At 37.6% G+C, this 27,690-nt stretch overlaps 2 protein-coding genes across 2 annotated transcripts; one reads left to right on the top strand and one right to left on the bottom strand.

Annotated features, from left to right (window-relative positions):
• Positions 1 to 1,822: 1,822 nt before the first annotated feature.
• On the top strand, positions 1,823 to 14,805 carry LOC143872954 (protein SUPPRESSOR OF K(+) TRANSPORT GROWTH DEFECT 1-like). The gene is made up of 8 exons (XM_077376777.1): positions 1,823 to 2,842; positions 5,271 to 5,376; positions 10,437 to 10,635; positions 12,923 to 12,991; positions 13,128 to 13,202; positions 13,527 to 13,625; positions 13,729 to 13,884; positions 14,492 to 14,805. The coding sequence occupies exons 1-8, from the start codon at positions 2,371 to 2,373 to the stop codon at positions 14,615 to 14,617; spliced, it is 1,302 nt and encodes a 433-aa protein (XP_077232892.1). The 5' UTR covers positions 1,823 to 2,370; the 3' UTR covers positions 14,618 to 14,805.
• A 2,109-nt stretch (positions 14,806 to 16,914) lies between these two features.
• Positions 16,915 to 22,225, bottom strand: LOC143872938 (small ribosomal subunit protein uS8). Its single transcript, XM_077376776.1, has 4 exons — positions 22,070 to 22,225; positions 18,030 to 18,173; positions 17,782 to 17,942; positions 16,915 to 17,312 (listed from the first exon to the last, which is right to left on the bottom strand). The coding sequence occupies exons 2-4, from the start codon at positions 18,160 to 18,162 to the stop codon at positions 17,214 to 17,216; spliced, it is 393 nt and encodes a 130-aa protein (XP_077232891.1). The 5' UTR covers positions 18,163 to 18,173; positions 22,070 to 22,225; the 3' UTR covers positions 16,915 to 17,213.
• Positions 22,226 to 27,690: the final 5,465 nt, after the last annotated feature.

The raw sequence follows: 27,690 nt of genomic DNA, 5'->3' as shown, positions 1-27,690 counted from the left end.
GTGGGTGGCAGCTGAGGGAGTTGTGCAAACCACGTGTGGTCCACTTTGGTTTATTTAATCAAAATTTGATAGGCTATAGCCATAAGACATAGAAGTGTAGAAAGGAGGGGAATGCTATGGGCAGTCGCACAAAATTTAATTGTATGGAAAAAATTTACTGTGAATTTTTTTCATGGGTATTGAATTTTCCAGCATATGGTAAACTCATTTTCCATGAATATTTTTTCCAAAATCGGAACTTTTCCATGTTTTTTAGGGAAAATTCCAATCCTATTAGACCCCGGAAAATTCTTCTGTGGATCAGATTGTTAGTGTTCTTTGGATCCTACTTCCAATGTCTCGGCCATGATCCATTTCAAATTGGACCGTCCATTGGAGCGGCCTAGTTCAATCAACTTACTTTGTACACTGTTAAAATACTCAGAATACGGTGAGGGACTGTGGGTGAGCAATTTAGGAACAATGCTTAGAGAAAGAAGAGAAGAGGGTGACTCGAAACTTGAGAGAGATGAATGACAAAATACTAATACTTCAAAAATAAAATACATATAGAATATTTTTACTAAAAAAATTACTTTGGGGCTGTTTGGATATGCGGATTTTAGAATCCAAGTTTTAGTTTGAAAACAGTGTGAAAAAAGTTCATGATCAAGCTGCCGCATACTGTCCTGACAGCATTTCTTGGATTCTAGGTGAGAAATAGGTTTTAGAGATCTCCCCCGCATCCTGAGATTTCTAAAACCTAGAACCAAGGGACGATCTCCTACTCTCTTGCTATGGGAAAGAAGGGCGTGAAATCAGAAAACGACGGCTCATCTCTTTCTTCTCTCGTCTCCCATCTACAATTCTGAAGAAATTCAAGATTCTAAATAGTAGGCCCCACCATTAGTTGGTTCAGACCGTCCAACTAAAGGTTATAGGAGCTATTGGATATCTGATATAGGCCTTATCGGGGCTTTTTTGATATAGGCCTATCATATCATGGTTTGATAGATGATGTAATGGCTCATTAGTTTGTGGCATAATTTTTAAGGCTCTATTTCTTTGGACAAAAAATGGGAGTAAAGCAAATTTTACGTCCATTTTTAAGTGGGGCCCACATATTTGGATGGTGGGCCAACTTAAGATTTTGAGCCTTTTGAAACGTTCATTTTATACTAAATATATCGGGGTTAGGATCACCCTATAGAGATGATTTATAGGGCACGACTCATCTGGACCAACAAATGAATTGTTTAGATCATCTAAATATGTGAGCGCGTCCTTGTACTTTTGCCGTGTGTATTTGAGATTTTATACTGTGTATGTAAGCCCTTATAGTCCCTTATTTTTCAAAAAGTACTGCACAGACCACACTGTAGGATGATCCAAACCGTCCATATGATGGGCCATAACATAAATAGGCTGTGCCGAAAAAAATCATTTTCATAGGATGATCCTAGCCCTCCAACTATAGAGGTTTCCATAATAGTGTGGTCCATACAAGTACACAATATAAAATCTCCTACTGAGAGTGCAACCATGCGATTAATCAAGACCGTTGATCTTGTAGAACATCATGATATGACATCCCAACCATAAGATAAAGTACTAAAAAAATCAATGGTTCAGCTTTTATCGGTGGAACCCTTAAGCCATAGATCTACAGCTACGATCATACTCATACCTCAAGGTGGGGTCAATGACAGAGGCCGAACTTGTGAGTTGTGATCACTAGCCAGAAAAAACAGATCTAGTCACGTCCCCGTCACATATGTGGGGCCCGATTAGTGGCTGCTATGAAAAAACCCACCAACCACCCTTTTTTAGCATTTTTCAATTGCCAAATAATTCCTTAAAAATTCAACAAAATAGAACGAGAAAAAGGCTTTATCAGAGTTCTAGAAGAAAAAGAAATTTCCCCGTCCAAACCCTAACAATATTTCTATTCTTCTGATCTCTCTCTCAAAAATGCAATCTTTATCATGTATATATATAGAGAGAGATTTCTAAAGAACTCTAGGGTTTGAACGAGATTTCAAAAAAACTAGGGTTTGTTGATCTCAGATTGGGAGGCTTGCTAAGCAACAAAAAATCCTGGTTCGTTTTCTTCACCTTCTCATTCGTGTGTATACAATCCCCTTTTTCGATTCCTCATTGGAAGATTTACGATTTTGAGAGAGAGGTTTGAACGAGCTCTTTTAGGGTTTTTCTCCAATCGATTTATATTAGAACTGAAAATCCTGAAATTTCCCGTCTCTGTTAAAACATTCGTTGATTTTCGGATCCAGAGGAGCGAAAGGGAAAGGGATTTTTCGGATTTTGGGCTTTTTTTTTTAGGGTTTTTATTTTCTAGGGTTTGTTTTACATGCAATTGGTTGGGATTGGAAGATGTATAGCAATTTCAAAGAGCAGGCAATAGAATATGTTAGGCAGGCTGTTCAGGAAGATAATGCAGGGAATTATGCCAAGGCCTTTCCGCTTTATATGAATGCTTTGGAGTACTTCAAAACCCATTTGAAGTATGAGAAAAACCCTAAGATCAAAGATGCTATAACTCAAAAATTCACAGAGTATTTGCGGAGGGCAGAGGAGATTCGTGCTGTTCTTGACGATGGTGGGTCCGGGCCCGCTGCCAATGGGGATGCGGCTATCGCTACACGGTCCAAAACGAAGCCTAAGGATGGGGATGGGGGCGATGGGGAGGATCCTGAGCAGGCGAAGCTTAGGGCGGGTCTTAACTCTGCGATAATAAGGGAAAAACCGAATGTTAAGTGGAGCGATGTGGCGGGTCTTGAGAGCGCCAAGCAGGCATTACAGGAGGCTGTTATTTTGCCCGTCAAGTTCCCTCAGTTCTTTACTGGTTTGTATCTTACTCAACACAATCGTCCCATTGTCAGTTTTTGTGATTCTTGTATATTACCCTTTTGTCATTTATATCCTTTTATGGTGTAATTGTATCCTGGTTTCGTTGTTCTGATTATGATGCTTTGCTCACAAACTGTAAAATGATGCTGTTATCAACACAGAAATTTAGCGAGCATTGAAATGATCACAAGTTAACAAATGGGGAGAGGATGGTAGTCCTTGGCTCCCTAGTTCTCCCTTGCATGGTAATTAAGGCCAATCATCATGTAGCATGATCCCTAATATCACGCGTGTCTGACAATCATAACTGACCAGTCCATGGTTTTTTTTATCCATGTAATGCGCACACTCGGCTTTTTTGTTCCAACCATGTTTGCAAGGCAGTGATTTGTTGGCGTTGATTTCCATTATTTGAGATTTTCAGAATTTGGTCCATCAAAGGTGGAACCACTAGAGATTCAGCTCCGATCGTCATATGTGCATCCATGGCTTTAAATTTCCACTGAACCAACACGAAACAATCAAAATGTTTGTGTTTCTATCCCCATCGAAATTTATACTGAAACCAAAACGGTAAGTGCATTCATAGAATACTATATTAGTATGGATACCATAATTATATTTATATGAATTGCCTCTGAAATGTGGTGTATGTACTATGGATAAATATTTATATGAATTACATGTAAAATGCAATATTTACTACATGTCACAAGGTGTTCAATGTTGTTAAACCATCATTTTTTTGCTTATATGATGGTTTTGAGTGTGTAATTATGCCTATTAAAGCACCTCCTGAAGTTTCATCTTAAATGTGTATCATTTGCATATATTTCCAGATATTTGTATGATTTTACATGATTTCCACCGGAATTTGCATCCGAAAACTGACATGTTTCTATTTCTGTCACGACCAAATTGCATTGAAACCGAAACCTGAAATCTTATGTATAATGGAGATTGGGGCAGACAACCAATTTTATTACTCCAAAGACTAGTTAATTAGAGCTTTCTAAAAGGTTAAGCTACTCAAATCACTGCATGAGCCCATATAATTATTGTTTCAAATATGGGTGAAGGGGCCTCATTACTTATCAGACGTGTGTGACAGTGCATGCAACTAAGTGTTCGCTGTTGTTAAACTATTATGGGTATTTATTTATTTTTTTGCTTATATGATGGTTTTTAATGCGTATTTGTGCTTATTATAACACTTCCTGAAGTTTCATCCTAAATGTTCCATCATTTACTTATGTTTCTAAATATTTCTATGATTTTACAAGATTTCTATCAATTTTTTTATCCAAAAACCGGCATATTTTAATTTCCATCGTGACTGAAACAACGTCGAAACCAAAACATGAAACCTTGTGTATAGTGGAGATAGGGGCTGACAACTAACTTTATTACTCCAAAGACTAGTTAATTAGATGTTTCCAAGAGGTTAGGCTACAAATCACTGCGTGGACACAGATTATTATTGTTTCAAATATGGGTGAATGGGTTTCATTACGATTACATACTCGTGAGCTGTCTTACATAATCCAAGATGCAAGCCCATACCCTTGTTAGGATAGAAACCTCTAATAAATATGGGAAGCCCATGGAGTCATCCACTGTATGATAACAATAATGTCACTGCCATACCATGAGGAGACTTTGGACCACATGCTATGCTTCGTAGATACTCTGGTTCATCTTACCTATGAAATGTAGAACTAGATGAAAACTCGTTTGTTTTCCGATTTCAAAGTTTGGAAATAAGTGCTTGCATAGGGGCTTAATCCTGTTTTTTGATTTCTGATTCCGGTTTCGGTTTCGGCTTTGCAACCCCTTTTCACTTTTGGTTGAAAATTTTTGTAGAAAACCTATAAAATAAAATAAAAAATGTATGGAAACATATGATAATGATAGAATTTTAAGATAATACTTCATGAAATGATAGAATATGTGCAAATATACGCTTAGAAACCATCACATAAGAAAGACAATCAACTATGAAGGCTTAACATTGTGACGTACGTTGTCGCATATGTCTGATGATTCAGTACATACCACATTTCACATATAATTCATATAAATATTTGTACATAATACATAAAGCACATTTCACATTCAATTCATATAAATAACTATGTAACACATATGGATATAGTATACCACTAATACACTTACGATTTCGTTTCGGTAGGGATGGAAACAAGATATTTCGCTCATTTTATATATGTTTTGGTGAAATTTAATACAACGCCCGTATGAGGATGGAAAACTTAAGTCGTTATGAGATTGTCATCCATCCTCAATCTTGCCATTTTTTCCAGAAATAGGGCTGTGAAATAATCTCTGTGCCATTATTCTTAGGATCTTTATATTTTCCTTTATATTCTATTATTAACTACAATTCATTTTGTAATTTCATTTAGGCAAGAGGCGGCCGTGGAGGGCATTCCTTTTATATGGCCCACCAGGTACGGGAAAATCTTACTTGGCAAAAGCTGTAGCAACAGAGGCAGAGTCAACATTTTACAGGTAAGTTTTTTTTGGTTAGTAATTATACTTGCAACCATGTTACAGGATTGAATTTCTATTAGTACTTCCACCTTCCTCTATCAATTGTTATTTGGACTTTTGTTTTTCAGCTGCTTGATGTATAAGTTACTCTATTGTGTGTGTTTTTTCTTTTCTTGAGCGGTAAAAAGTAATTTTATTCCTTTGAAAATAAATACAAGTAAATAATGTTACAGCATAGGACAAGCTGCTGCCAAAGGAAACATCACTCTTTTACATCATCCACCATTAATCAAGTTGTTAAATCATGTTCCCATTGGTGAGCTTTTGATGTGGGACTGGTTAAGGAAAATTGATTTATGAATGCTGATTTTAATCTCAATAGAGGGTTAAGGGATAAAAGGATAAGGTTTGGGGCTTAATAAAAGATTATGGAAAGGCATGATTTTAAATTTCCACCAAAACCGACATGAAACGACAGAAATGTTTTGGTTTCCATCCCAACCAAAACGAATATCAAAACCGAGATGCATGCCGAAACCAAATCAGTGACTGTATCAGTAGTACACCATATCAGCATGTGTTACATAATTATATTTATATGAATTGCATGTAAAAGGTTGTGCGTATATTATACATAAATATTTATATGAATTATATGCGAAATGTGGTATGTATTGCTTCTATTGAATTATCAGACATGTGTGACATAGCATGTCACAGGGTGTTCAATGTTGTTAAACTATTGTGGATAGCTCTCTTGCTTATATAATTGTTTCTAAGCGTGTATTTGTACTTTTTCTAACATTTCTAGAATTTTCATCTTAAAATTCTATTATTTGCATATGTTTCTATACATTTTCGCGATTTTACATGATTTCCACTGAAACTTTGAGCTGAAACTGAAATGTTTCCGTTTCCATGGCAGTCGAAGTCGAAGCCGAAACTGAAATTTAAAACCTTGTGTTGAAGAATAAAGCACATGTTCCTAGGAGGCTGGGGATTCGATTAGGTAGACTGTAGGGGTCGATAGATAGTAGTGTGATGAAATACTTTAGTTATTGATTCTACCATTTTGTCCTGAATATAGGAAATCCGGATGAAATGTTCTTCTGTTTTGGAAAACAGAACAATATATAGAATGAAATTTATTGCCCAGAAATTTGGCCAGTTCCGCTTTGTTCTGGTCCCAGTCCGGTCTTTTTTTCCCGAAATGAACAAAAAAGGGCAAAATGGCATGTTCCGAACGAAACTAAGGAATTTCTTGCCAATTTTCTATACTAAATTTTTTTGGAGCAAATATTTTGGGTTTTTTTCAAGGTTGCCAGAGCGGGAATCGAAGGCTTCCAGAATGGTCGGAAGCGGGAATCATGAAGTTACGTGAGAGTCGTCGGGGAATCGTTGGGTAGTTGGTAATCACCAAGGAATCTCCTGGGAATTGCCGGAAAATCGTGTTTCATATAACATTAAATCGCTGTTCCCAAAAGTGGGAATTGCATTTCCGATGAATCATAAACCGCAATTCCCACAGGTGGGAATCAGGTTTCCGGCGAATCCGAACCGGAATTCCCAGTTTTGGGGATTCGAGAAGATTCGCGCTTCGGATTCTTGAACTGGGGAATCGCGGTTCCCCACTCCCAGGGAAGAATCCTGCTTCCTTAGTTTTTTTACCCCATTTAGTTACCATTTTGTGTTTTCTCTCTTTTTACCCTCTTTTAATGACCATTTTGAAACAATCATGGAATCATGATTTTCCTATTGTGAGAAATGGGCAAAGAAGCAGGGGAGAAAGAGAGATGTGAGGGGGTGGTGAGTGAGGTGAGCTCGTGGGGATGTGGTGAGTGAGGTGAGCACGTGGGGATGGAAAACATGAAAAATATAAAACTATTCTAAACAAGGATTTTTTTTCCCTGTGATTTCTAGCCCCATCTCATTCTTTCCTCACACAGCCCCCTCTCAAATCTCTCTCTTACCAACCCTCTGCCCCTCTCTCACGCCGGGTAAACAAATATTCCGTGGAATTTTTTTCACGATTGCCAAACATGGCTTTTGTGTTCGTTTGAAAGGCATTTGATGTCATTTTACCATTCGAAACGAATTGGAGGGCTTAAAACACATCAAAACTCCCCTCATTTTTATACTTCCAAAACTCATTTCTTCCCAAAATCCTACGCCTCATTTTTATTTGATGTTTGCCATTTTTTATTTTTATTTTTTTTGAATGGTAACTGAATATATTAAAAAGGGAGAGACCGAAAAAGCCCCCCCGCACACCCCACTATGACAAAATTACACAAAGGAAGAAAGGAAAAAGGAAAACAAAACAATAAGAAATTAAGGGGGCAGAAAGTCGTATAGCTCCAGAGACTGCTTGACCGCACCCGCTTTAGCCAACTTGTCAACGACTTCATTGGCTGATCTCCTAATATTTTGGAACGCTACAGAGCGCCCAACCGTTATATCCTTTATTTCATCGAAAAAACGAAGAAATCTCCAAGGAGGAACCACCGAACCCTTAAGCCACCTAATGACATTTAACGAGTCTCCTTCCACGATAGTGTTCGCTACCCTCTCGCTCCCTAACAGCAAAATGCCTTGATATGCGGCTCTACTTCAGCTTCGTTTGAATCTGCAACACCTATAGGCCCGGAATAAGCCTGCACAACTTCCGCATCTGAATTCCTTAAGACACCCCCGATCCCGGCTAAACCAGGGTTACCCAAGCTTGATCCGTCAAAGTTTAGCTTGGAAAATCCAATAGGAGGATTGACCCATTTCTGAGAAATTCTAGGAACGGGTACTAGACTGTTGCAAACCACTTTCCATCCCGCCCACAGGTCGAAAGCCGAAACAAATTTGAACATGGGCAACGCCCTCGCCCAGGAAACCGATAACGCAACTACCTTGACATATAGATAGTAAGAAGAATTAGCACGCCCAACGAAAATCCTATTGTTTCTTTCCGACCACAGAACCCACATCGTAGCCAATAACGAAATCGACCACAAAACTTTCCCTTTTTTCCTCCAAGGAATAAAAGCGCACCCTTCAAAAAGATCCTTCACATTGGAAGGGAATACCCACGCGATACCGAATCTCGACAGAACCCTTCCCCAAACCTCTCGAGCTACTTTGCAATGAATAAATAAATGCTCCACAGACTCCCCCGCTTCTATACACAAAGCGCAATGATTGATTATGATCATATTCCTTGCCCTAAAAAAATCTACCGTTTGAATACGGCCTTGAATCACCGACCATCCAAAGAAACAAATTCTTGGGGGAGCCTTCATCTTCCACAATTTTGCAACAAAAAGATTTTCCACACACGGATTCAGTCCTTTGTAGAAAGATTTTACCGAAAAATAACCCGAAGAATCCCAAACCCATATCCTTTTATCCACCCCTGAATAACTAATGTAGTTACCTTCCAAGACCTGAAGTAACGAGACCATCGAGAGCAATTCCCTGTCAAAGAAATTTCTGCAGAACAGCGGCTTCCAGATCACCTTATTGTCCCGAAACTAGAAGCAATCTTTAACTAAAGCTTGCTTGTCAACGGCCACAACATATAGATCAGGGAACAAATCTTTTAAAGGAATGACGGAACACCATACCATATTTCAAAAAGAAATTCTATCCCCCGAGTGTACTCTATATCTTATGCCGCGATCGAACCATGAACTCAAACTCAAAATATCCCTCCACAGAGTCACCCCGATTTAGGGATCTCCAATTTCCCACATCTGCGCCATATTTACCGCAAATAACTTTCGCCCACAACTGTGACTGTTCTTCGCCAAACCTCCACAACCATTTCCCCAAGAGAGCAGCATTTACCTGTTTGATCTTTCTTATCCCCAAACCTCCGCCAAGTACCGGCTTACATACATCTTCCCAAGAGACCAAAGAGAAGCTCCTCTTTTCCTTCGATCCTCCCCACAAAAAGCTCCTCTGAATCAATTCGATCCGCTTTGCAATGGTAATAGGGCACATGAATAAAGATAATTGGTAAATAGGAATATTAGACAACACAGCCTTAATCAAAGTCAATCTTCCCCCTTTTGATACCAAATTCCTTTTCCATGTATCTAGTCTCCTTTCGATTCTTTCCACAATGGGCGTCCACAAACCTATTTTTGGTCTACCACCTCCCAAAGGGAGCCCAAGATAAGAAGAAGGGAACCTATCCAAAAGGCATCCCATTAGATTAGCCAAATTCTTTGCTTCCTCCTCTCCCACATTCACAGTATACATTCGAGACTTTGAAAAATTCGATCTTTGACCAGTGACGATTTCATAGCACCTCAGCACTACTTTAAGATTCAAAATTTTCGATAACTGGGGGGAACTAAATAATAGAGTATCATCCGCAAATTGCAGATGTGACACTTCAACTCCATTCTGGCCACATTTTATCCCCTTAACTAGTCCCACGGATTTGCCTTTCTCCATTAAGAGACTCAAAGCTTCAACAACGATAATGAACAGGAAAGGAGATAACGGATCCCCTTGCCTCAAGCCTCGAGTCGATCTAAAAAATTCTTTTGGAGAACCATTTATAAGGATGGAAAACCAAGCCGACGATAAGCAACTTTTTATCCACCCCCGCCACCGATTCTCAAACCCCATTTTCCCAATGAAATGATCCAAACAATGCCATTCTACTCTATCATACGCTTTTTCCATGTCAAGTTTGCACACAACCCCTGCAGTACCCGTCTTGACCAACCAATCCACCGTTTCATTGGCCACCAACGAGCAATTCAAAATCTGCCACTGGCTCACAAAAGCACACTGATTCAACAAAATAATTATTGATTTTTTGCAATGAAACCCCTGAATGTTCAATTCCTGTGAGTAAAACAAAACACCCACCTAAACAGATTAATAACTAAGGTAAACACTAATATTATGATTAGGAGAATTTCATAACTTTATTGTTCCACTTTAATTATGAGTTTTGATTTGCCTTAGATTGTAAGATTGTGCATGCACGCATATATGAGGATCAATTGTAGATGCTGTATTTATTATATGCTTCTAATGTTGCACATGTCAAATTACTTTTTTGTGTGCAGTATTTCTTCTTCGGACCTGGTTTCAAAATGGATGGGTGAAAGTGAGAAGCTAGTTTCTAACCTTTTCCAAATGGCCCGGGAAAGTGCTCCTTCCATCATCTTTGTTGATGAAATAGATTCTCTATGTGGCCAGCGTGGAGAAGGCAATGAGAGTGAAGCTTCTCGGCGGATCAAAACAGAACTTCTTGTGCAAATGCAGGTATTGGTTGCTGACTTGCCACGTTAAAGCTATGATGCATCATGGCTGTTAGTTGATGCATGAAAGTATATGCTGATACCAAATTAGATAAACTGAGACCTCTTCGACTTGATCTTTATTTATATATAAATCTTCTGATTCCTGTCATCAGCCGTAGAGTTTGATGTGTCAAGATTACATTTATGATTGAGAATTAATCTTTTGTGGAGCATGACTATTATTGAATTCTAATGAGGAAGATAAATTTGATTTTATTTATAAGCTGTAAGGCACATGCAAGATTTAGATGTATGAGCTGCTCTCCCACCTTAACATTAATAACTGCATTGCACCGGAAAAAGCTTTAGTTCATTTTCCATTGGTTCTTGTGCTTAATAAACAAGCTGGTATTGAGAAGATTGGTTGGTTTGAGTTGTAGCTGCTTCCACTTACATTTGCATTAATCTCATTGGGATTGGCTGTTGCCTCCCAGTTGCTGCCGTATCAACTTTGAATTACAGGGTTATGGACTCATTATTTCCTCTTCTTTTCCTTCTTTTCTTAAATATTAGTTCTTAAGTGTTTGTGTAAGACCTCAGCTCAAGATTCAACAGCTTACTTGGGGAATTTGGAATTTTTGATTTGTGATTCAATCATTAATGGACTTTGTCTAACAAGTTGGTTTCCCTGAGTATTCAACAGTTTCGTTTTTCGGGCGTGGTTTGAGTGACTTCCACAGTCATTTGCTTGCTTTCATTTAATAAAATTTCATCATTCAAAAAAGGGTATTTATGAATAGGTAAACCAATCCCACCCCCTTCGAAGTACAGGGTTTCATTCTTTTCATTTAGGGTTGGAGACTCTTGCTGAAAATATTCATACAAGGGGTTCACACCAATCGATAAAGGATAATCAGTTAATCACACTCTTACATACATGTTTCAGGTAAAGTATGTAAATGCCATATCATCCCCCAATGCTTTTGGTATTAGCATTGCCACTTAAAGACTAGCTTAACAACGAAGAATTTTGCATGGATTTTTTTTTTTGTATTTATTGCATTCATCTACATGTTTTGTGAAGCTGTGATCTTTAATGCATTACTGGTACTCTCTTACCAGTTCTCCTTGGGCATGACTCCTGTTTTTTTCATTGTTGCTCCATCTATATCTCAAGGTTTGTTAGTATACTGCGAACCAAACAGGTTTGAGAGCACCTATTCCAGTAAATAGGTTTTTATTTGTCACCCAGTATGTGGTTGGTTTACACTCTCTCGCGATGGTAGTCCAACTTTTTTCACCGCATATAACTGAAAACTTATTCCAAGCATCATTTTCTTGCGAAATAATTCCTATTTCTCAAACTAGATTTGAATTTTAATAATAAGATGATAAAACATTTGCCAAATATTGCAATCACTGTTGAAACTCCCTAAATCTATCATTGACTCGCCTCGAGTTGACTTTGACTTGGCTAGAGGGTCAATTAAAACTCCTTTGATGACTTGCCGAAGTCGACTTGGTTTTAAGTTTTTGTCTGAGTATGGGTATTTAAGCACTGGTTAAAATTGTCTAATATTCATATGTGAATGGCCCCCAACTAGTTTGGGACAAACGCTTAGTTTAGCTGAGTTGAGTTGAGATTCATTTGTGAATGGTTTTGAGTCATTCGGAATTTGCTCATAAGTTCTGTAAAATCCTTGCCAAATAACAAACACTTGGGACAAATATTAGTTTTTTCTTGCTACCTTGATTACAGTTGATTTTATTTTCTTATCATTTTTTTGACTGGTATTTTATTATCATGTGCAAATTATAAGTTACTGAATCTCTCATGTACGTGTTTATGTGGCATTTTGGATCTTACACATTTAGATGTTGGGTGATCTATCCCATTATTTACGTTCTAAGTTACGGTACTTAATTTGAGACTTCAAGATGATTACATAATTTCTTTTTGAAGAGCTGGCCTTTTGTCACAGCTTCATACTATGCCTGTGTTGCATTTTGGGTCATGCACACATGCTCAAGCAATTTCTCCAACTGCTGGATCAAGAGAACCCCAAAAACTGATGGACTAGAAATGCTATCTGGATCAGAATATTCGTGTACACTATTCAGCAATCCTTCAAACATTTTATTGTTTTCTGCTCTCATAAGTTAAATACTCTGAGCGATGGATCAATTTATTACTTGTCACATGCTTATTTGATGAACATTTTCTTTGTGTAGGGCCAATGTTGCATGAGAGTATTTATAATTCCTTCCTTTTAGTTTCAATTATCATTTGACCTCTCATTTCATGTCAGGGTGTAGGTAACAACGACCAGAAAGTTCTTGTACTTGCTGCTACAAATACTCCATATGCGCTGGATCAGGTAATTTCTGAGGCTTCTCACATGTTATGCCCCCTTGCCATTCTGGCTTCAAATTACATTGATTTTCTTGGTCACATATTTCCTTTTGGATAGTCAGAACTATTGCATCATGTGGCTAATTGGTGGTGAATCACAGGCCATCCGACGGCGGTTTGACAAGAGAATCTATATTCCTCTCCCTGATGTAAAAGCGAGGCAACACATGTTCAAGGTATTGGCATATTAATGTGTAAATCTGGCTATAATCTACTTAATGAATTGAATAAAATACTGTTTTAAGATGGTGAACCTTTATTTTTCTTCATCATAAATCTCACCCTGACGAGACATGGCACAGTTTTGTTCGAAGTCCAAATATTTGCAATTTAGGACGCACTTTACCTTCAGAAATTGGCAATTATTTTCCTTGCGTTTGTTATTTTTTTCTTTGTAGTTATTTTTCATGTCGCATTCTTGGATCGATCCTTTTTTACTTTGAAACATAAGTTTTATGACCTTGCACATTGGGAAATTCAGTTCTGATGATTTTGCGCAGGTACATTTAGGAGATACCCCCCACAACCTAACTGAAAGTGACTTTGAGCACTTGGCTCACAAGACAGAGGGGTTTTCAGGTTCAGATATCTCTGTTTGTGTAAGTCCAGTCCTTAAATCTGATATAATTTACATTTCTGAAGTGTGTGTTAGTGCATGTACATTTCATAGAAGATTAGAAGTTGCCTAATTTTCATTGGCAGGTTAAGGATGTTCTTTTTGAACCTGTTCGTAAAACCCAAGATGCCATGTTCTTCATAAAAGGTCCTAATGATATGTGGACACCATGTGGTCCAAAGCAACGAGGAGCTGTTCAGACCACCATGCAGGATCTCGCTGCCGAAGGCCTTGCTTCTAAGGTATAGAGATCTATATTTAAATCCTAGGGATGCAACTTGGGTTGATTTTTTGGTGTGTTTGGTTGCACAGAAGCCTGGATTGCTTAGGGGTTTTGCTTGGGTGCCATGTTAGCAAAACCCCTTGTTTGGTTGCCAATATAGTGTTGACATCCCAGTAGAATACTACCAGAGATGTCTACTGGGTAATCATTACATGTCTGCTGATGTGTCACTACCCGTCCCCTTCCTACGAAATCTATACAAAAATCCACAAAAATTGTCGAATTTTGCGTGGATTTCTTGGGACCTCATACCACTACTCTACTAGGTTGACCACCAAACATTACTTAACATTATTCTACGAGGAGTTCCAAGTAAATCCAATGCTTGTCTCCTCCCTATCGACTACTTACACCACTAATGTACAATGTAATACTTGCTACCAAACAGAGTAGGAATTAGGATGGAGCTTTTCCTGTAAAATCGGGTCAGGTTGTTTCCTACTTTTTAGCAAAAGTTCAACCTGACCTGACCCAAGCTGCACCCCCAATAAATCTCAGTATGTTTCTAGTCATGTACTCATCTTCTTTCTTCTATTGTTTGATTGAATATGCTGTCCATCCAATAGATTCTTCCACCGCCAATCGCAAGGACAGATTTTGAAAAAGTGCTTGCTAGACAGAAGCCGACTGTTAGCAAGTCTGACCTCGAAGTGCACGAAAGATTCACCAAGGAGTTTGGTGAGGAGGGCTAATGGAAGTCTTATAGCTTGAAGGTATTGTGCATGTATTTATGTTATTGTTCTGAATGAAAACATGTTGTAATTTGAGGACATTGACTCCCCATACTGAAGGGAAATTTCTTGTTTCAAACAGAGGAAGTAGATTTCAAGCTCCAGATGCATATTCTCTACTTATAACAGAATCTATTGTTTTGAGTTGATATCTTTCTCAGTATTTTTTGGGCATTTCTGCTGATTTCAAACTTCTATTTTTCTTTTTTTCTATTGTTTTTTGGGCAATGTAAAAAGGAAATCTGAAAATTATGCTCGATGTTGTTACAGGCCCCTGAAATGTGGCTTATTTCAAGTTGGTGATGTAAAATTATTTAGTATGAGCTTTCACGTGAAAATGTCAAGTTTCTTTCTGGCAAAGTTATTTCTAACCTTATAAATATAATCTCATTTAGCTATTAAATATGAGTAAACAGTTCATGAGGTGGCGCTCGCAAAACATAGGGGGCCCACTTTGTTTGGATGATCCAAAGCATTCATTTGATAGGCCCTCACATAGATAGGGTGCCCACAAAAAATCAGGTCCATAGGATCATCCTAACCCTTTCATTTGTGGAGGTTTAGATTTATGGAGGTTTATACCCATCCATTTACCTCCACAAATGGAAGGGTTAGGATGATCCTAAGAAGTTGATTTTCTGTGGGCACCCTATCTATGTGAGGGCCTATCAAATGAATGCTTTGGATCATCCAAACAAAGTGGGCCCCCTATGTTTTGCGAGCGCCACCTCATATAAGCTAGCACCAGCACCACGTCAGGAACCCTTTTCTCATTAAATATCTTATGGATGTAAATTTCTTGAAAGGTATAAAATACCCTTCCACATCTCTAGCATCACTCTTTATGTGAGGTATATCCATTTAAACTTGAACTTTAGTACACATAGCAGTGATGAAGGCTCAACTGATTTACTACAAAAAAGTAAGTCCACATTTACTTATAAAGGTAAGTTTGTGCTTGCTAAAATCAAATCATCTAGTCTCTACTTACTAAAAAATGGTAATTTTGTACTTTGCATTAGCCTCGGACTTAAGTGATGGTAGGCCTTCAGAAAAAAAAAGTAAGGTCAAGTGGCCTGTGGCCAACAATATTTGATTTAAGTCCAACTTTTAAATTCAATAATTAGGTTGGGACTCAAAATCCAGAACAAACAGAGCCTTTCACATTTTCCCTTTTTCCAATTTAAAACCCTAAAAAGTAAGAAATTTTCTTCCAATTTTTGTTCATCTAAGCTTTGGAAGTGGTTAAAAAGCCCCTTGAGAGGGCACGATAGAGTAGAGGGTGAGAAGGTCGATCAGATTTTGAGTGGAGATTTTTGTTTCCTGGTTTTTCATGCTTGTCGCACACAGTCCCTCCCCTATCCATCCTTCTCCCATCCTTCATCACCTTTGGATAAGCTATTATTATAGGAAAATTTATTTAGGGTAGCCAGACGTGGCTAACAAGAGATTAATGTCCATTTTAAAATAAAAATATCCTTTCATATTTATAAGCTGACAAATTTACCCCTGTTTAGGTACAGACAGGAACCACTGAAGAGCTGTTTCAGACTAGCTTGACAAAAGTGTGTCATATGTAAAGACTGGATTTTTATGCAAAGGCCATATTTTTGGGGCCAGTTGTGAGATGTAGAAAATCAGACAAACAAAAGACCAATTGTAAGTACTTTTTTCACCAATTTTTAGGGAATTTTTATGCTATCAAGCCAGTTCATTCAATTCTCTAGCTCTCCTTCACTCTCCGCCCCACTCACATAATTGGGCTTACCTATATCAGTTCAAATTGCCATTTTCAACACTATTTTAGGAGTCACTTGGTTCTCCAAAAATGAAGTTAATCACCTGCCATGGTCTTAGACACTGTTTGATTTGGATTCTGAGAACCGATTGCGAGTCCATAACTGATTATTGGAAAATAATTTTGAGTCCAATAACCAGTTTTGGATTCAGTTGGTTCTCAAAATCCAAAACAAACAGTGTCTAAGACCATGGCTAGTTGATTAACTTCATTTTTGGAGATTCAAATCACTCCTATTATGGTCTATAAAATAGCCAAGTTTAGTTAAAAATTGTAATTTGAACTGCATATATACAGTTTGGTGGATTCTCACATGAAAAATTATTCCATGGAATATTATTAGGGCTTCACTAGGAATTTCTAAATGTAGTGAAGAAACAGAATGCAGTCAAAACCTGCTAAGATCTCCTCTTCACATTTCATTTCATGGACAAATGCTACGAAGAAACAAAGAAAGAAAGAAAGGCAATAGGACAATCATATAGCATATAGCAGTGCTCCATCTCAACAAGGTAGAGAACTATAATAATTCAGCTTGATAAAACCCAAACAAAATATGTTTTTGTAGTATATCTATGTAGATAATCATTGCTACTAGATTAAGAGAATAACTGAATGGAAGTTCACGATCTACTAGTGCTATTCTATTTAGAAATATAAAACCAATCCACGTTAGAAATAAAACAATACCCACAAATGGTGTCCCAAAATTCCTCAACAACAAAAAAAATTCAAATCCATACTCGGGGAAATCTTCATCTAGTAAAAGAAACCAAGAACTTTACCTCCAACATTCTTTCTCCTAGCCTCCTCGTGATCCATGATGCCCGCAGACGTTGTCAAGACAATATAGCCAAACTGCATATGATTTTCAGTTAGAGAAAATCATTTTTACTAGAGTTTCCACAAACGTTCTAAACTCTAAAAGAGATACCTGAATCTTCTTCGATATTAGTTAGAGAAAATCATATTACTAGAGTTTCGACAAAGGTTGCTGCACTCTGCCGTGTTTGTCAACCATGAAAAAAAAAATTCAATGGAATATTTGTTTACCTAGTGTGAAAGTGGGGGATGAGTAAGGATAACATGAGTTGGGCTATCAATCACAGGAAAAAATTAGAATAGGTTTTTAATTTTTCCTGTTTTACAGCCCATCATCAAATGCTCTCCTCACTCAGCACCCCTCAAATCTCTCTCTCCCCCCAGCCACTTTGCCCCATCTCTCATACTAAGTAAACTAGGATTCCATAAAAAAAAAATTCATGGTTACCAAACATGCACTAAAGAGCAACCAGATTCCTATTTTCTATTCGTTTCTTTAACCAACCTGTCTAGAAGGAAGCAGCCTTGCCGTCCAAGGCTCAATTTCTTTGACACCAACATCAAAGCGAGGACTAATAACCCCACATTTGTTCAACCTTCCATTCAATTCCACAACTATTTTACCCGACCTGTGGTCATCAACATACTCGAATTCTCCAATGTAACCTGTCGATGGAAGTGGGAAAGAAGTATAAATGAGGTGGGGCAAACAGATAGAAGAAACAAAGGAGGGGGGTAAGTAAAGATACAAACCGTGCTTCTGCATGACAAGAAGGAACTTAATAATCACTTTCGAGGATGGCCTGATCATGACTTGCCGTTTCCCCCGCTTCTCAGCATTATACATGCTTTTGAGAGCATCATTCAAAACACTGACTCTCACCATCCTTGCTTAATCTGCAAATAGAGACTCAAACATTGATCGTGTTATTTTTTATCATTTAATTCAAGCATATTTTTTTTAAGTTCACCTTTCATTATTGAATGAAGCCAAGACTAGGAATAAATGACGGTGAAGAGTAAGTTGAAATATTTTTCCTATATAACATCGAGTAAATAGCCAACCCCAACTAGTTTGGGACAAAGGCTTAGTTGAGTTGCACTGAGTATACAAATTGTATCATCTTTAATCACTAAGTCGCAATCAGATTAGCAGAAAAAAACTACATATTACAGGATATGATCTGTTACCTCTTGTTACAGGATCACAGGATATGTGCTAGTGTTACTTCTTGTTACAGCCGTAATTGTTACTGTCTTCGCTCTAGTTCATATTATCCATTGATGTAGTCATAAGCAGTATGTAGTTAAGTACCATGTTTTCCTAATTACATTTGAATATTAGAACCTCATTTGTTTTAAGGGGTGCCTCTATATCATGTTTTCCTAAATTGATGCGTTTTGTTTTACATATAAACATTCAAAATTTCAGTTGATCCCAAGGTCTACAGAGAGCATGGATTGTTGTTTTTCCATCATTTCAATTGAAAACAAATCAAAGTGCGTGCGTGCGTGCGTGCGTGTGTGTGTGTGTGTGTGAGAGAGAGAGAGAGAGAGAGAGAGAGACGTGGTGGAGGGGGGCATGGAATCTGATTTCTTCACCATTTCTATGGATAACGAAGGAAAGACTATACACGTGTGCGTGTGAGAGAAAGGTAATGAGAGGAGAGATACAGCACATGGGCCCCAATCGCACCTCAAATACCTTGTCAAAAAGAATTAAAGGTAAAAGAGAAAAAAAAAAAGATGGAGTCATGCAAAAGCCAATATAGGGGCCATGTGGCTTGGTTTGATCATTTTTCTTTTTGTTTTAAGAGGATTAAAATAAATGCCTTCTCAAATTTCAATCCAAACCAACGAATTCAGCCATGTTTCTTCTTACAAAATTGCAGCAAGGGTGATGTCAGAAAAAGAAATTCCTATAAGCACTCCGAAAGAATTTTACTCGACGTATATGGTTTTCGCTATGATTTGTGAACACGGACATGAGTGACGCGGAGTGTCGGACACAGCAAACCACCAAATTTTAGGACACAGCTAAAATAGAAAGTATATATTATCACGAGTTGTTTCTGTGACCCTCAAAAAAAATTATTTCCACCCACCAAATGCATACTTTTTGTGAAGCATACTAATTTTTCTGTATCTGTGATTTTTTTTAATGTAGGGCAATCCCCTCGCTCCAACTGCAACTTCTCAAAGCAGTAGAGCGGCCAAAGGAAGCCCAGATGCTAATGTGCGCCTATCACACAATTGTGTGCCACGATTTAAACCTCTCCCGTGGAATACCACGCCACCCCATTGCTGAAGGGGGGAGCGCTCGGCCTAAGGCGCTTCTTTTGCTCATTGTCCCCCTCGTATGTATCTTGAGGATGTTACAGGCTCCTAAGTCATAATAATAAAAAACACAGGCATCCCCACACCTTCAGCAGTCACTTCCAATTTTAATTCTATAGTGCTAAAGGAGAGAGATCCATTGATTTGAAACCAGGGAGTGTGCCCCTGGTTCTGAGATATATAAAGATAAAAATATTCAAAAACTTGAACAATCCAACTTTTGATTTACATGAAAGATTTCTGACGAGCTTATAAAAACATTCACCACTCATCAGTCCAACTATATTTTATAAATAAACCTGAACTTGTACTAGGAGACTAGCCAACACTAGTTGACTCGGCTGAATTCCAAGTAGATCGAAAGGTTTTTGAATATTGATTCACATCCCTAATATGCCCTTCAATTCAATAATGGTCACGCTTTACAAATAAGCCATTTAGATTCTTACACATAAGATATATAGGGATTCGATCAAGTAATGGGGATATATACAGGGTAATGCTTCATATGTCCTAAAACAACCCTACTCCGTTGAATTTGCCACAAATCCAACCATGGCCAGGGGAGCAATCCCTAATTATGTGATCCCAATGCAAAACATACACTCGTTCCAATTTGCAACATTTTGTAAAGAGAACGACTACACGGGATAGACTTCAATGATCAATTGTAAAAACAATGTTTCAAAACTCGGACTTGGATGAGAACTCGGCAAAGGTAAAAGAAGTCGAATCAAGTGAGTCAATGATTGACGACATCAATTTTCCATTAACTAGGGCTAGTCAAAGGAATTTTGATCACCTTTGTAGGGAAAATAGAAGAGAAGGAGTCGACTCGGGCAAGTTAACGATTGACTCGAGGAGTTTTTAAACAGTAGGTAAAAGGCAATGATTGGATCCCACAGGGTGACATGTATATGAACTGGAGATGTTTGATCTTGTAGACATCATGAGGCGACACACCTGGCCTTTGTCCCATCCCAAACAGACATCTCATGCAAAGATTGATGAATCAAGGTCCTAGAATCATTTGATCATGTACATGAGGCAGAAGTGGAGCCCAACAAGAATCTTTTAAGGATCATAACATACTTTTTTTAGCATTTTTTCGTAATAAGCTACATCATCAACAAATTTCCACCATAAATGGCAGAAATAGAGGTACAGATACCTTGTAATAATTGTTAGCCCCCTTGAGGTTTCCTAGAGACGAAAAATGTTGAATGCCACCAGCTTTACTATAGCTGGAAATTTTGCCACTTGATATCCCACCAAGAGTATGAGGGTTTAGACCTACTTTTAAAAAAATGTCTTTGAAGGTCCTAATTGAAGAAACACACTAGTTTTCTACAAGATACCAGTAATACTAATAGAGGTAATCAACAACTAAGTGGACCATACAAGGCCTTCAACGGTATAAAATTTAAAACCTGTCTTAATTATCAAAGTTCATTGGCTTCATCAACTCAGGTTAACTCCCCAACTCAAAGATTCGTGATTTAAGGCAATGCAATACAAATAACCATGTAAACGCTTTAGCTCAGAAGCTTGCAGTAAGTTGAATAATGAACAGGAACCTAGTGCAGCAGTGCTAGACCATCAAAGATTGAGTAATCCAAAACAAACAGGGTCTAAAACAAAACAAAAATTAGAGGGAAAGACCAGCCGTTTCGGACTAATAGCTTCTACGAAAAAGATCAAACTCAACCACTCAATCAAAATTCATAACTCAATGAACTAAAATGTCCAACCAAGAATTTTATTTTTTTAAAAAAAAACAGAATAAAAGTACTCTTAAAAAATGAAAATTTATCCATTCGCCTCCAAAAACATAAGCACAAAAAAAAGGAAGAAACGATAGTACGCATAATTTCATCCTGCGATCAGGAAAAAAAAACAAGAACTAGAAAAATCATGCATCTTTTCAATCTGACGAGAATAATAACAGAACGAACAGATCTAATGGATCTTTAAGAAATAGATCAAAATCAAAAGAACATAAAGAAATCGAGCAAAGAGTATTTACGCTATGTACACATATTTCATCATGCGATCAGGAAAAAAAAAAGAACAAAGCGATCAAAATGAAAATAATAGATCTCGTAGATCTGTAAAGAAATAAAACAGAACAAATCGAGCAAAGAGTATTTACGCTAGGTACACATATTTCATCATGCGATCAGAAAAAAACAAAGAACAAGTAGAAAATTCATACATCTTTACAATCTGACAAGAACAAGAACAAGAACAGAGCGATCGTAGATCTCTAAGAAATATATCAGAACAAATCGAGCAAAGAGTATTTACACATATTTCATCGTGCGATTAGAAGAAAAAAAAAACAAAGAAAAAGTAGAAAATTCATGCATCTTTATAGATCTCTAAAGAAATATATCAAAAATCAGAAGAAAATGAAGAGATCGAGTAAATATTATGTTCAGAAGGGTAAACTCTACCTCGGAGCAGATGATCGTCAGCTGAGCTGAGAGTGAAATGAGAGAGAGAGGGCAAAAACTAGGGTTTTCGAGAGCTCGTTTTGCTTTTAAGCATAGCGGAGCAGATGTGAACTTACGAAATTACCCCGTCATTTGATGATCCTGGCCCTTGGATCTGTAAGTTGTAAATGAACGGTTAAAAGATGAGTAGGGAAACAAAGGAGGAAAATGCGAGGATGTTTGACCTCCGTCGCGACATAAGTGCGTCGCCTGAAATCAGCCCGTTCATTTTATTTTCACAAAATTTAAACGGGATGATTGTTGGCGACCAAATTAGTGGGCCCCACTTAAACTTTTGTACGAATAATATTTTTTAGGAAATGATATATTCCCCCTTTTACTTGGGACAGCGCCCCTTTGTGACTACTCGCCCTTTTACTTGGGACAGCCCCACTTTAATTATTATGACTACTCTTTTTACACTATAGGGGTGACCCACGAAAAAAAGGTGGTGAATATAAAGCCAAAAATATCATTTTTTATTAGGCTGATACGTGAAGGACCCTTTTTTTTAACCTGTGACAGCCCTCTCTGTTGTATTTATGACTACTCTTTTACAATAAAGGGGGCTGTCCGAAAACATGGGTGAACACATCATTTTCCTTGTGTACAGTAACTCAGTAATGGAGGTTTAGCCGTGAGGGATTTTGAATGTCGTGTGGACTCTGGTAGAATGTATGGACTCTCGACTTATGGGGACTTTAGCTGGGACTTAATAGAGTCACGTGGACAATGGAATTCATTCACAGCTACACGATTCTAAAGTCCTAGAGGTTTACTGTTCCTTCTTTTTTTACTATTACCTCCGGGGTTTGAAGGTCTTAGGGATCAAAATGCTAGTGTGCATTTGTGGAGCCCCCCGCAATCGATCAAAATATTAGGAAAATTATATATTCTACGCTTTTTCTTCCTTGGCCACCCTCTTGTTGTATAGAGGGCAGTCATAAACATGGTTTGAAATTTCAACTGAAATCCGAAATTTCGGTCAACACCGACACCGAAATCAGAAATATCCGAAACGTACAAAATTTCAGTAATTTTGGCAAAATTTCATAAAAAATATTAATTTTTTATTCCTTTATAAACATTTCGGTAATTTAGGCAAAAATTTCGGCCAAAAAAAGACAACATTTCGAGCGTCTTTACCTAATATCGGCCGAATTTTCGGTTTCGGCTAGGACTGAAATATATGCCGAAACCGAAATTTCAAACCATGGTCATAAATAGATTAGAGGGGCTAGTCCTAGGGAAGAAAATAGGGCGAATATATCACTTCCCAAATAACAGTGTGCCTTCAAGTTGTTGTATGGGTTTGATATTGTTGGCTTTTAGTATCAAGGCAATGTAAATAAAATAGACTGCGAAGTTGAAGGATCTTGGTGGATTTAAACCTCCATCCTCTTGAGAAATGTTCCGGTCATACCCAATTTCCCAAGTGCTCTACCATTTGAGCCAACGATCTACATCCTGCCTCTATCTTAAGCATATGAAATTCAAAAAATAGCAAAATATGTGTAACAAATAAAACCCTAAAGCAAAAATATCAAATACAAGAAGTAAATGGCAAAAGCAAGAGCAAGATTGCACCTTTAGTAAAAGTTGCCCGCAACCAAGTTCAACCATTGTGCCCTTCAGATATCCTTAACCCATGCAACTTCATTAATTGATAAATGGTAGAATTTGAGACATTATACTATATAACTTGGCAAGAATTTATTCTTCTTCTAGTGAAGTCGGCTTAGATGATTAAAAATATTTGCTATCATGACCACCTTGGAGATTTTGTTTGTTACATTCCTTTATCTTTATCTATCTCACATGGTTGTATTATGGGTTTCTTGTTGTTCCTAGGAGTGTAAATCATGGTTTGTGAAGATAATGAATAATGAAGTAAACATCATACATAATATTTAAATGTCTTACATATCAATCAAGGATAAGAGATTCAGCAATATAAACATCAATTGGGAACTAGTTAGGCGTTTTCCACTCGCATTTCCTAGATTTCCACTTGTCAACAGCTTCATGAGTTATGGGCAGTATGATCATGTTCTCCGTTTGAAATATCATGTAGTGGAGTGTTGTTAGCAACTTCGAAAAGTAGGTGATGATGTCGAAATCTGGTTCCAAGATCAATGGCGGGTAGAACTCCAATATGTTATTAACCGGTGTTCACAGAGAAAGTGTTAGGAGTTCCTAAGTTGTGCTCCGGGAGACCACTCCTGTAATGACTGTGATTAACTTTTCTTTAATAACCCTAAGATTTAGGCTTTGGATCGATGGATCTAAATTTCAAGGGTGGGGATCAACGATCCATCGTTGATCAACCCTTGATCGTAAAATTTAATCACTCTTTTTCCTTCGATTTGCCTAGATCCGTAGATCTTAGAATCTATGACTAGTGAAGGTTAGATCTAAATTCTCTAATTAAAAGAAGAAAATAATTTCCGTGGAAAATAGCACTTAAAAGGTGGAAAATTTTTGAATTTTAAAGTGGAGGGAAGAAAACCACGTTTTTCCTTGTATGGAAAAACGTGCATATATATATGTGTGGGTCCACCTACAAATCCTTTCAAAAATCCATTATAGTATACTATACTTTAATTAGAAATACCATTTTCAAAACTACTAAATATATATATATATATATATATATATATATATATATATATATATATATAATTAAGGTAAGTATCAATGAGTGTATGAAAGATAAGTTAAGAATGTTGGGGAGGGGGAAGTTTCCTTTTCTTTTTAGAGATTTGATTTCCACTTGAAAAGGAATCTTGAACTCCTTCTTTTGGTATGATTGACTCTCTTATGTAAAATTCAAATCTCAAAATTTTAGGAGATTTCTTAAAGGATAAAATCTAGAAATTTTTGGGAATATGAGCAATCAAATCCCAAATCAAGGGATTTGATTGTGAGCAACTACCATAACTCTTTTCCCTCTCTTTTATATATTACCTATATGGTAGTCATGGGAAATCAAAGGAATTGATTGATGGCAACTTACCATAACCTCTCACCACACCATAATTTCCAATCTTAAATTAAGGAAAGTAAAATAGTATAAGAAGAGTGATGCACTCCTCCCATTCTTGCACAAAAACATGGGAATAGAGAGAGAGAGGGTCACTTTAAAACCAAAAAAAAAAGAGGAAGAAGGGAGAAGAGAAAAAGGGGAAGGGAAAAACCCTAGTCATCTTCAAGCTTTGTAGCATCACAAGTAAGTATAGTGTACATATTTATATTTAAATCTCTTGCTGTTTTAATACCAAAACCAGGACAGCTATAGTGCTGCCTGCGTGATATATACTTGCTGTTTTTAATACCTAAAACCAGGCCAAGTGCTGCCTATGTGATATTTAAATCTCTTGCTGTTTTAAATACCAAAACCAGGACAACTATAGTGCTGCCTGCGTGATATATACTTGTTGTTTTTAATACCTAAAACCAGGACAAGTGCTGCCTGTGTGATATTTAAATCTCTTGCTGTTTTAATACCAAAACCAGGACAGCTATAGTGCTGCCTGCGTGATATATACTTGCTGTTTTTAATACCTAAAACCAGGACAAGTGCTGCCTGTGTGATATTTAAATCTCTTGCTGTTTTAATACCAAAACCAGGACAGCTATAGTGCTGCCTGCTTGATATATACTTGCTGTTTTTAATACCTAAACCTGGACAGCTATAGTGCTGCCTGTGTGGTATTTGTACCTTAGACAGGGCAGCAGTTGTATCGTTGCAGGTACCCTGCTGACCTCAAAGCCAGGGGCTCCTCCCGATAAAGAAAATATGAAAATGATTAAAAAGGACCTAGACCAAAATAAGTTGACCTATTTCACTTATTGATTTGCCTACAGGAGCCATCTCGTCCTACTGCGATTATAAGATTAAGGCAGGTGATAGCTAAACTTTGCTCGTATGGCTTTCAAATTATACAACAAGAATGGTGAAGTATCTAAATCTTTATGTTTTCGAAACTATTATATGATAAATGAAATTTTGTCTCTTGTATTATATATTGGAAATGGAATCTGATTTCTAATAAAGATTTATCCGTTTAATTGTATTTGTCAAACACATGAAGCAGTTTGGAAATATAAGAAATATCCAAAGAGGAAATGGGAAAGGGTGATGGGAAACCTTGAGTTATCCCCGTAATAAAAGGTATACAACTTGGGAGAACCGCGCAACTTCTAGTTGATGTTGGAATCCTACGGAGACCAAGAGTCCCTAGGCGGTATGATCTATCGTAATAAGTCCCCGCGGAATCGACCGTGTTGGCAAGGGCAACAAGCTAGTGGGAGCTGGAGTGCCCTGGGTTTAAATGAAATTGTTATGATAAAAATGTGGTAAATTTATAATTGTTCCAAATGTTATTGAATTATTATCTTTCAGTTATTAGTACATTTGATAATCCGAAATGATTTTACTATTCAGTTGCAGAAGATTTTGGCAAAACATTCTTTTGTAAAATTTCAATCGTCTTATCTATAATATGGATCTTGATATGTTATTTTAAATTGAATTCTTATACTGGTTCAGTTTCTATCATTCTGCTGACCTTATTTTCTCCCCAGGACTAGAGAATTCTAATGAGGGTGCATTTGCGCACGAGGATGTCTAGGAGCGTAGGATGATGGGAGCAAATAATTATGGAAGACGATACCCTTCGTCAACCCCTTTGAATTTATTTTAAATTGGCTAGTTCGAAACTTTACTTAATTGAGTAATTGGTTTTAAGTTAAAGTTAGTGTAAGGAGACATTTGGAAATGGAATAAGAGCGATGGCTATTTAATTTTCATATATGGTTTTAAGAAAAAAAAATACTATGGGTATTTTGGCAGGTGTTCGCTTGTAGCGATCCGGTCATGGAAATCGGGTCGTTACAACTCCTATGCTCAAGTCAGAAATAGGCACAATAGGAGAAGAAAGCAGTAGGTTGAAGACGAATTGCAATTCTTGGTAGAGATTAGAGAGTGTGCATCTTTGACCGTGGGGGTCTTATCTTTAGACGAAGAGTCCACAACTGTTTAGGAAACTTGTCTCAGTAGGAGTCTTTCCTTATTGGGCGATTTCCATGGGAGATAAGTACCAAGCTTCTTCACGAGAACTAGTTTCTATCCCGGGCGAGCGTCCCTGTTGAAGAGTTTTTGTCCCTAAGAGGGACTTTTCCTTAGAGGTGCTCTCCTTCTGGAGACGTTGCTTTTTCTGGAGATGAGAGAATCATTCTGGATTTCTACTTTGAGGAGACAAGTTCGGTTTCTAATCTGGGGATGGTGCCACATGCCAAACATCTAAGGAAGGTGCCGATTTTACCCCCAACATATTGCCTCCCACTTCCTTGAGCCGTCTTCGGGTCGAGGAAGTAGTTCGAAGTTTGGGAGGTATTTTAAACTCTTTGGTACCGAGCTTTGAGGAGTCGATCTATAGGTGCTTTATATGAGCTTTTATGAAGCTCGGGGTGCTTGAAGTGTGGGAAGATCGGATCCACCCTTGGTGTAACCGTGCTTCATGGAGATTCCGAGGTATTTTAGGGAAGATTCAACCCTTAACCATTTCTAGGAAATTTTC

This window comes from Tasmannia lanceolata, unplaced genomic scaffold, assembly GCF_043159265.1.
Source record: "Tasmannia lanceolata isolate RefF3 unplaced genomic scaffold, GAP_Taslan_0.1 ptg000002l, whole genome shotgun sequence".
In the NCBI taxonomy this organism is placed as follows: Eukaryota; Viridiplantae; Streptophyta; class Magnoliopsida; order Canellales; family Winteraceae; genus Tasmannia; species Tasmannia lanceolata.
Note: the sequence above shows the minus strand (reverse complement) of the source record. Positions and strands in the feature narration are given on the sequence as shown.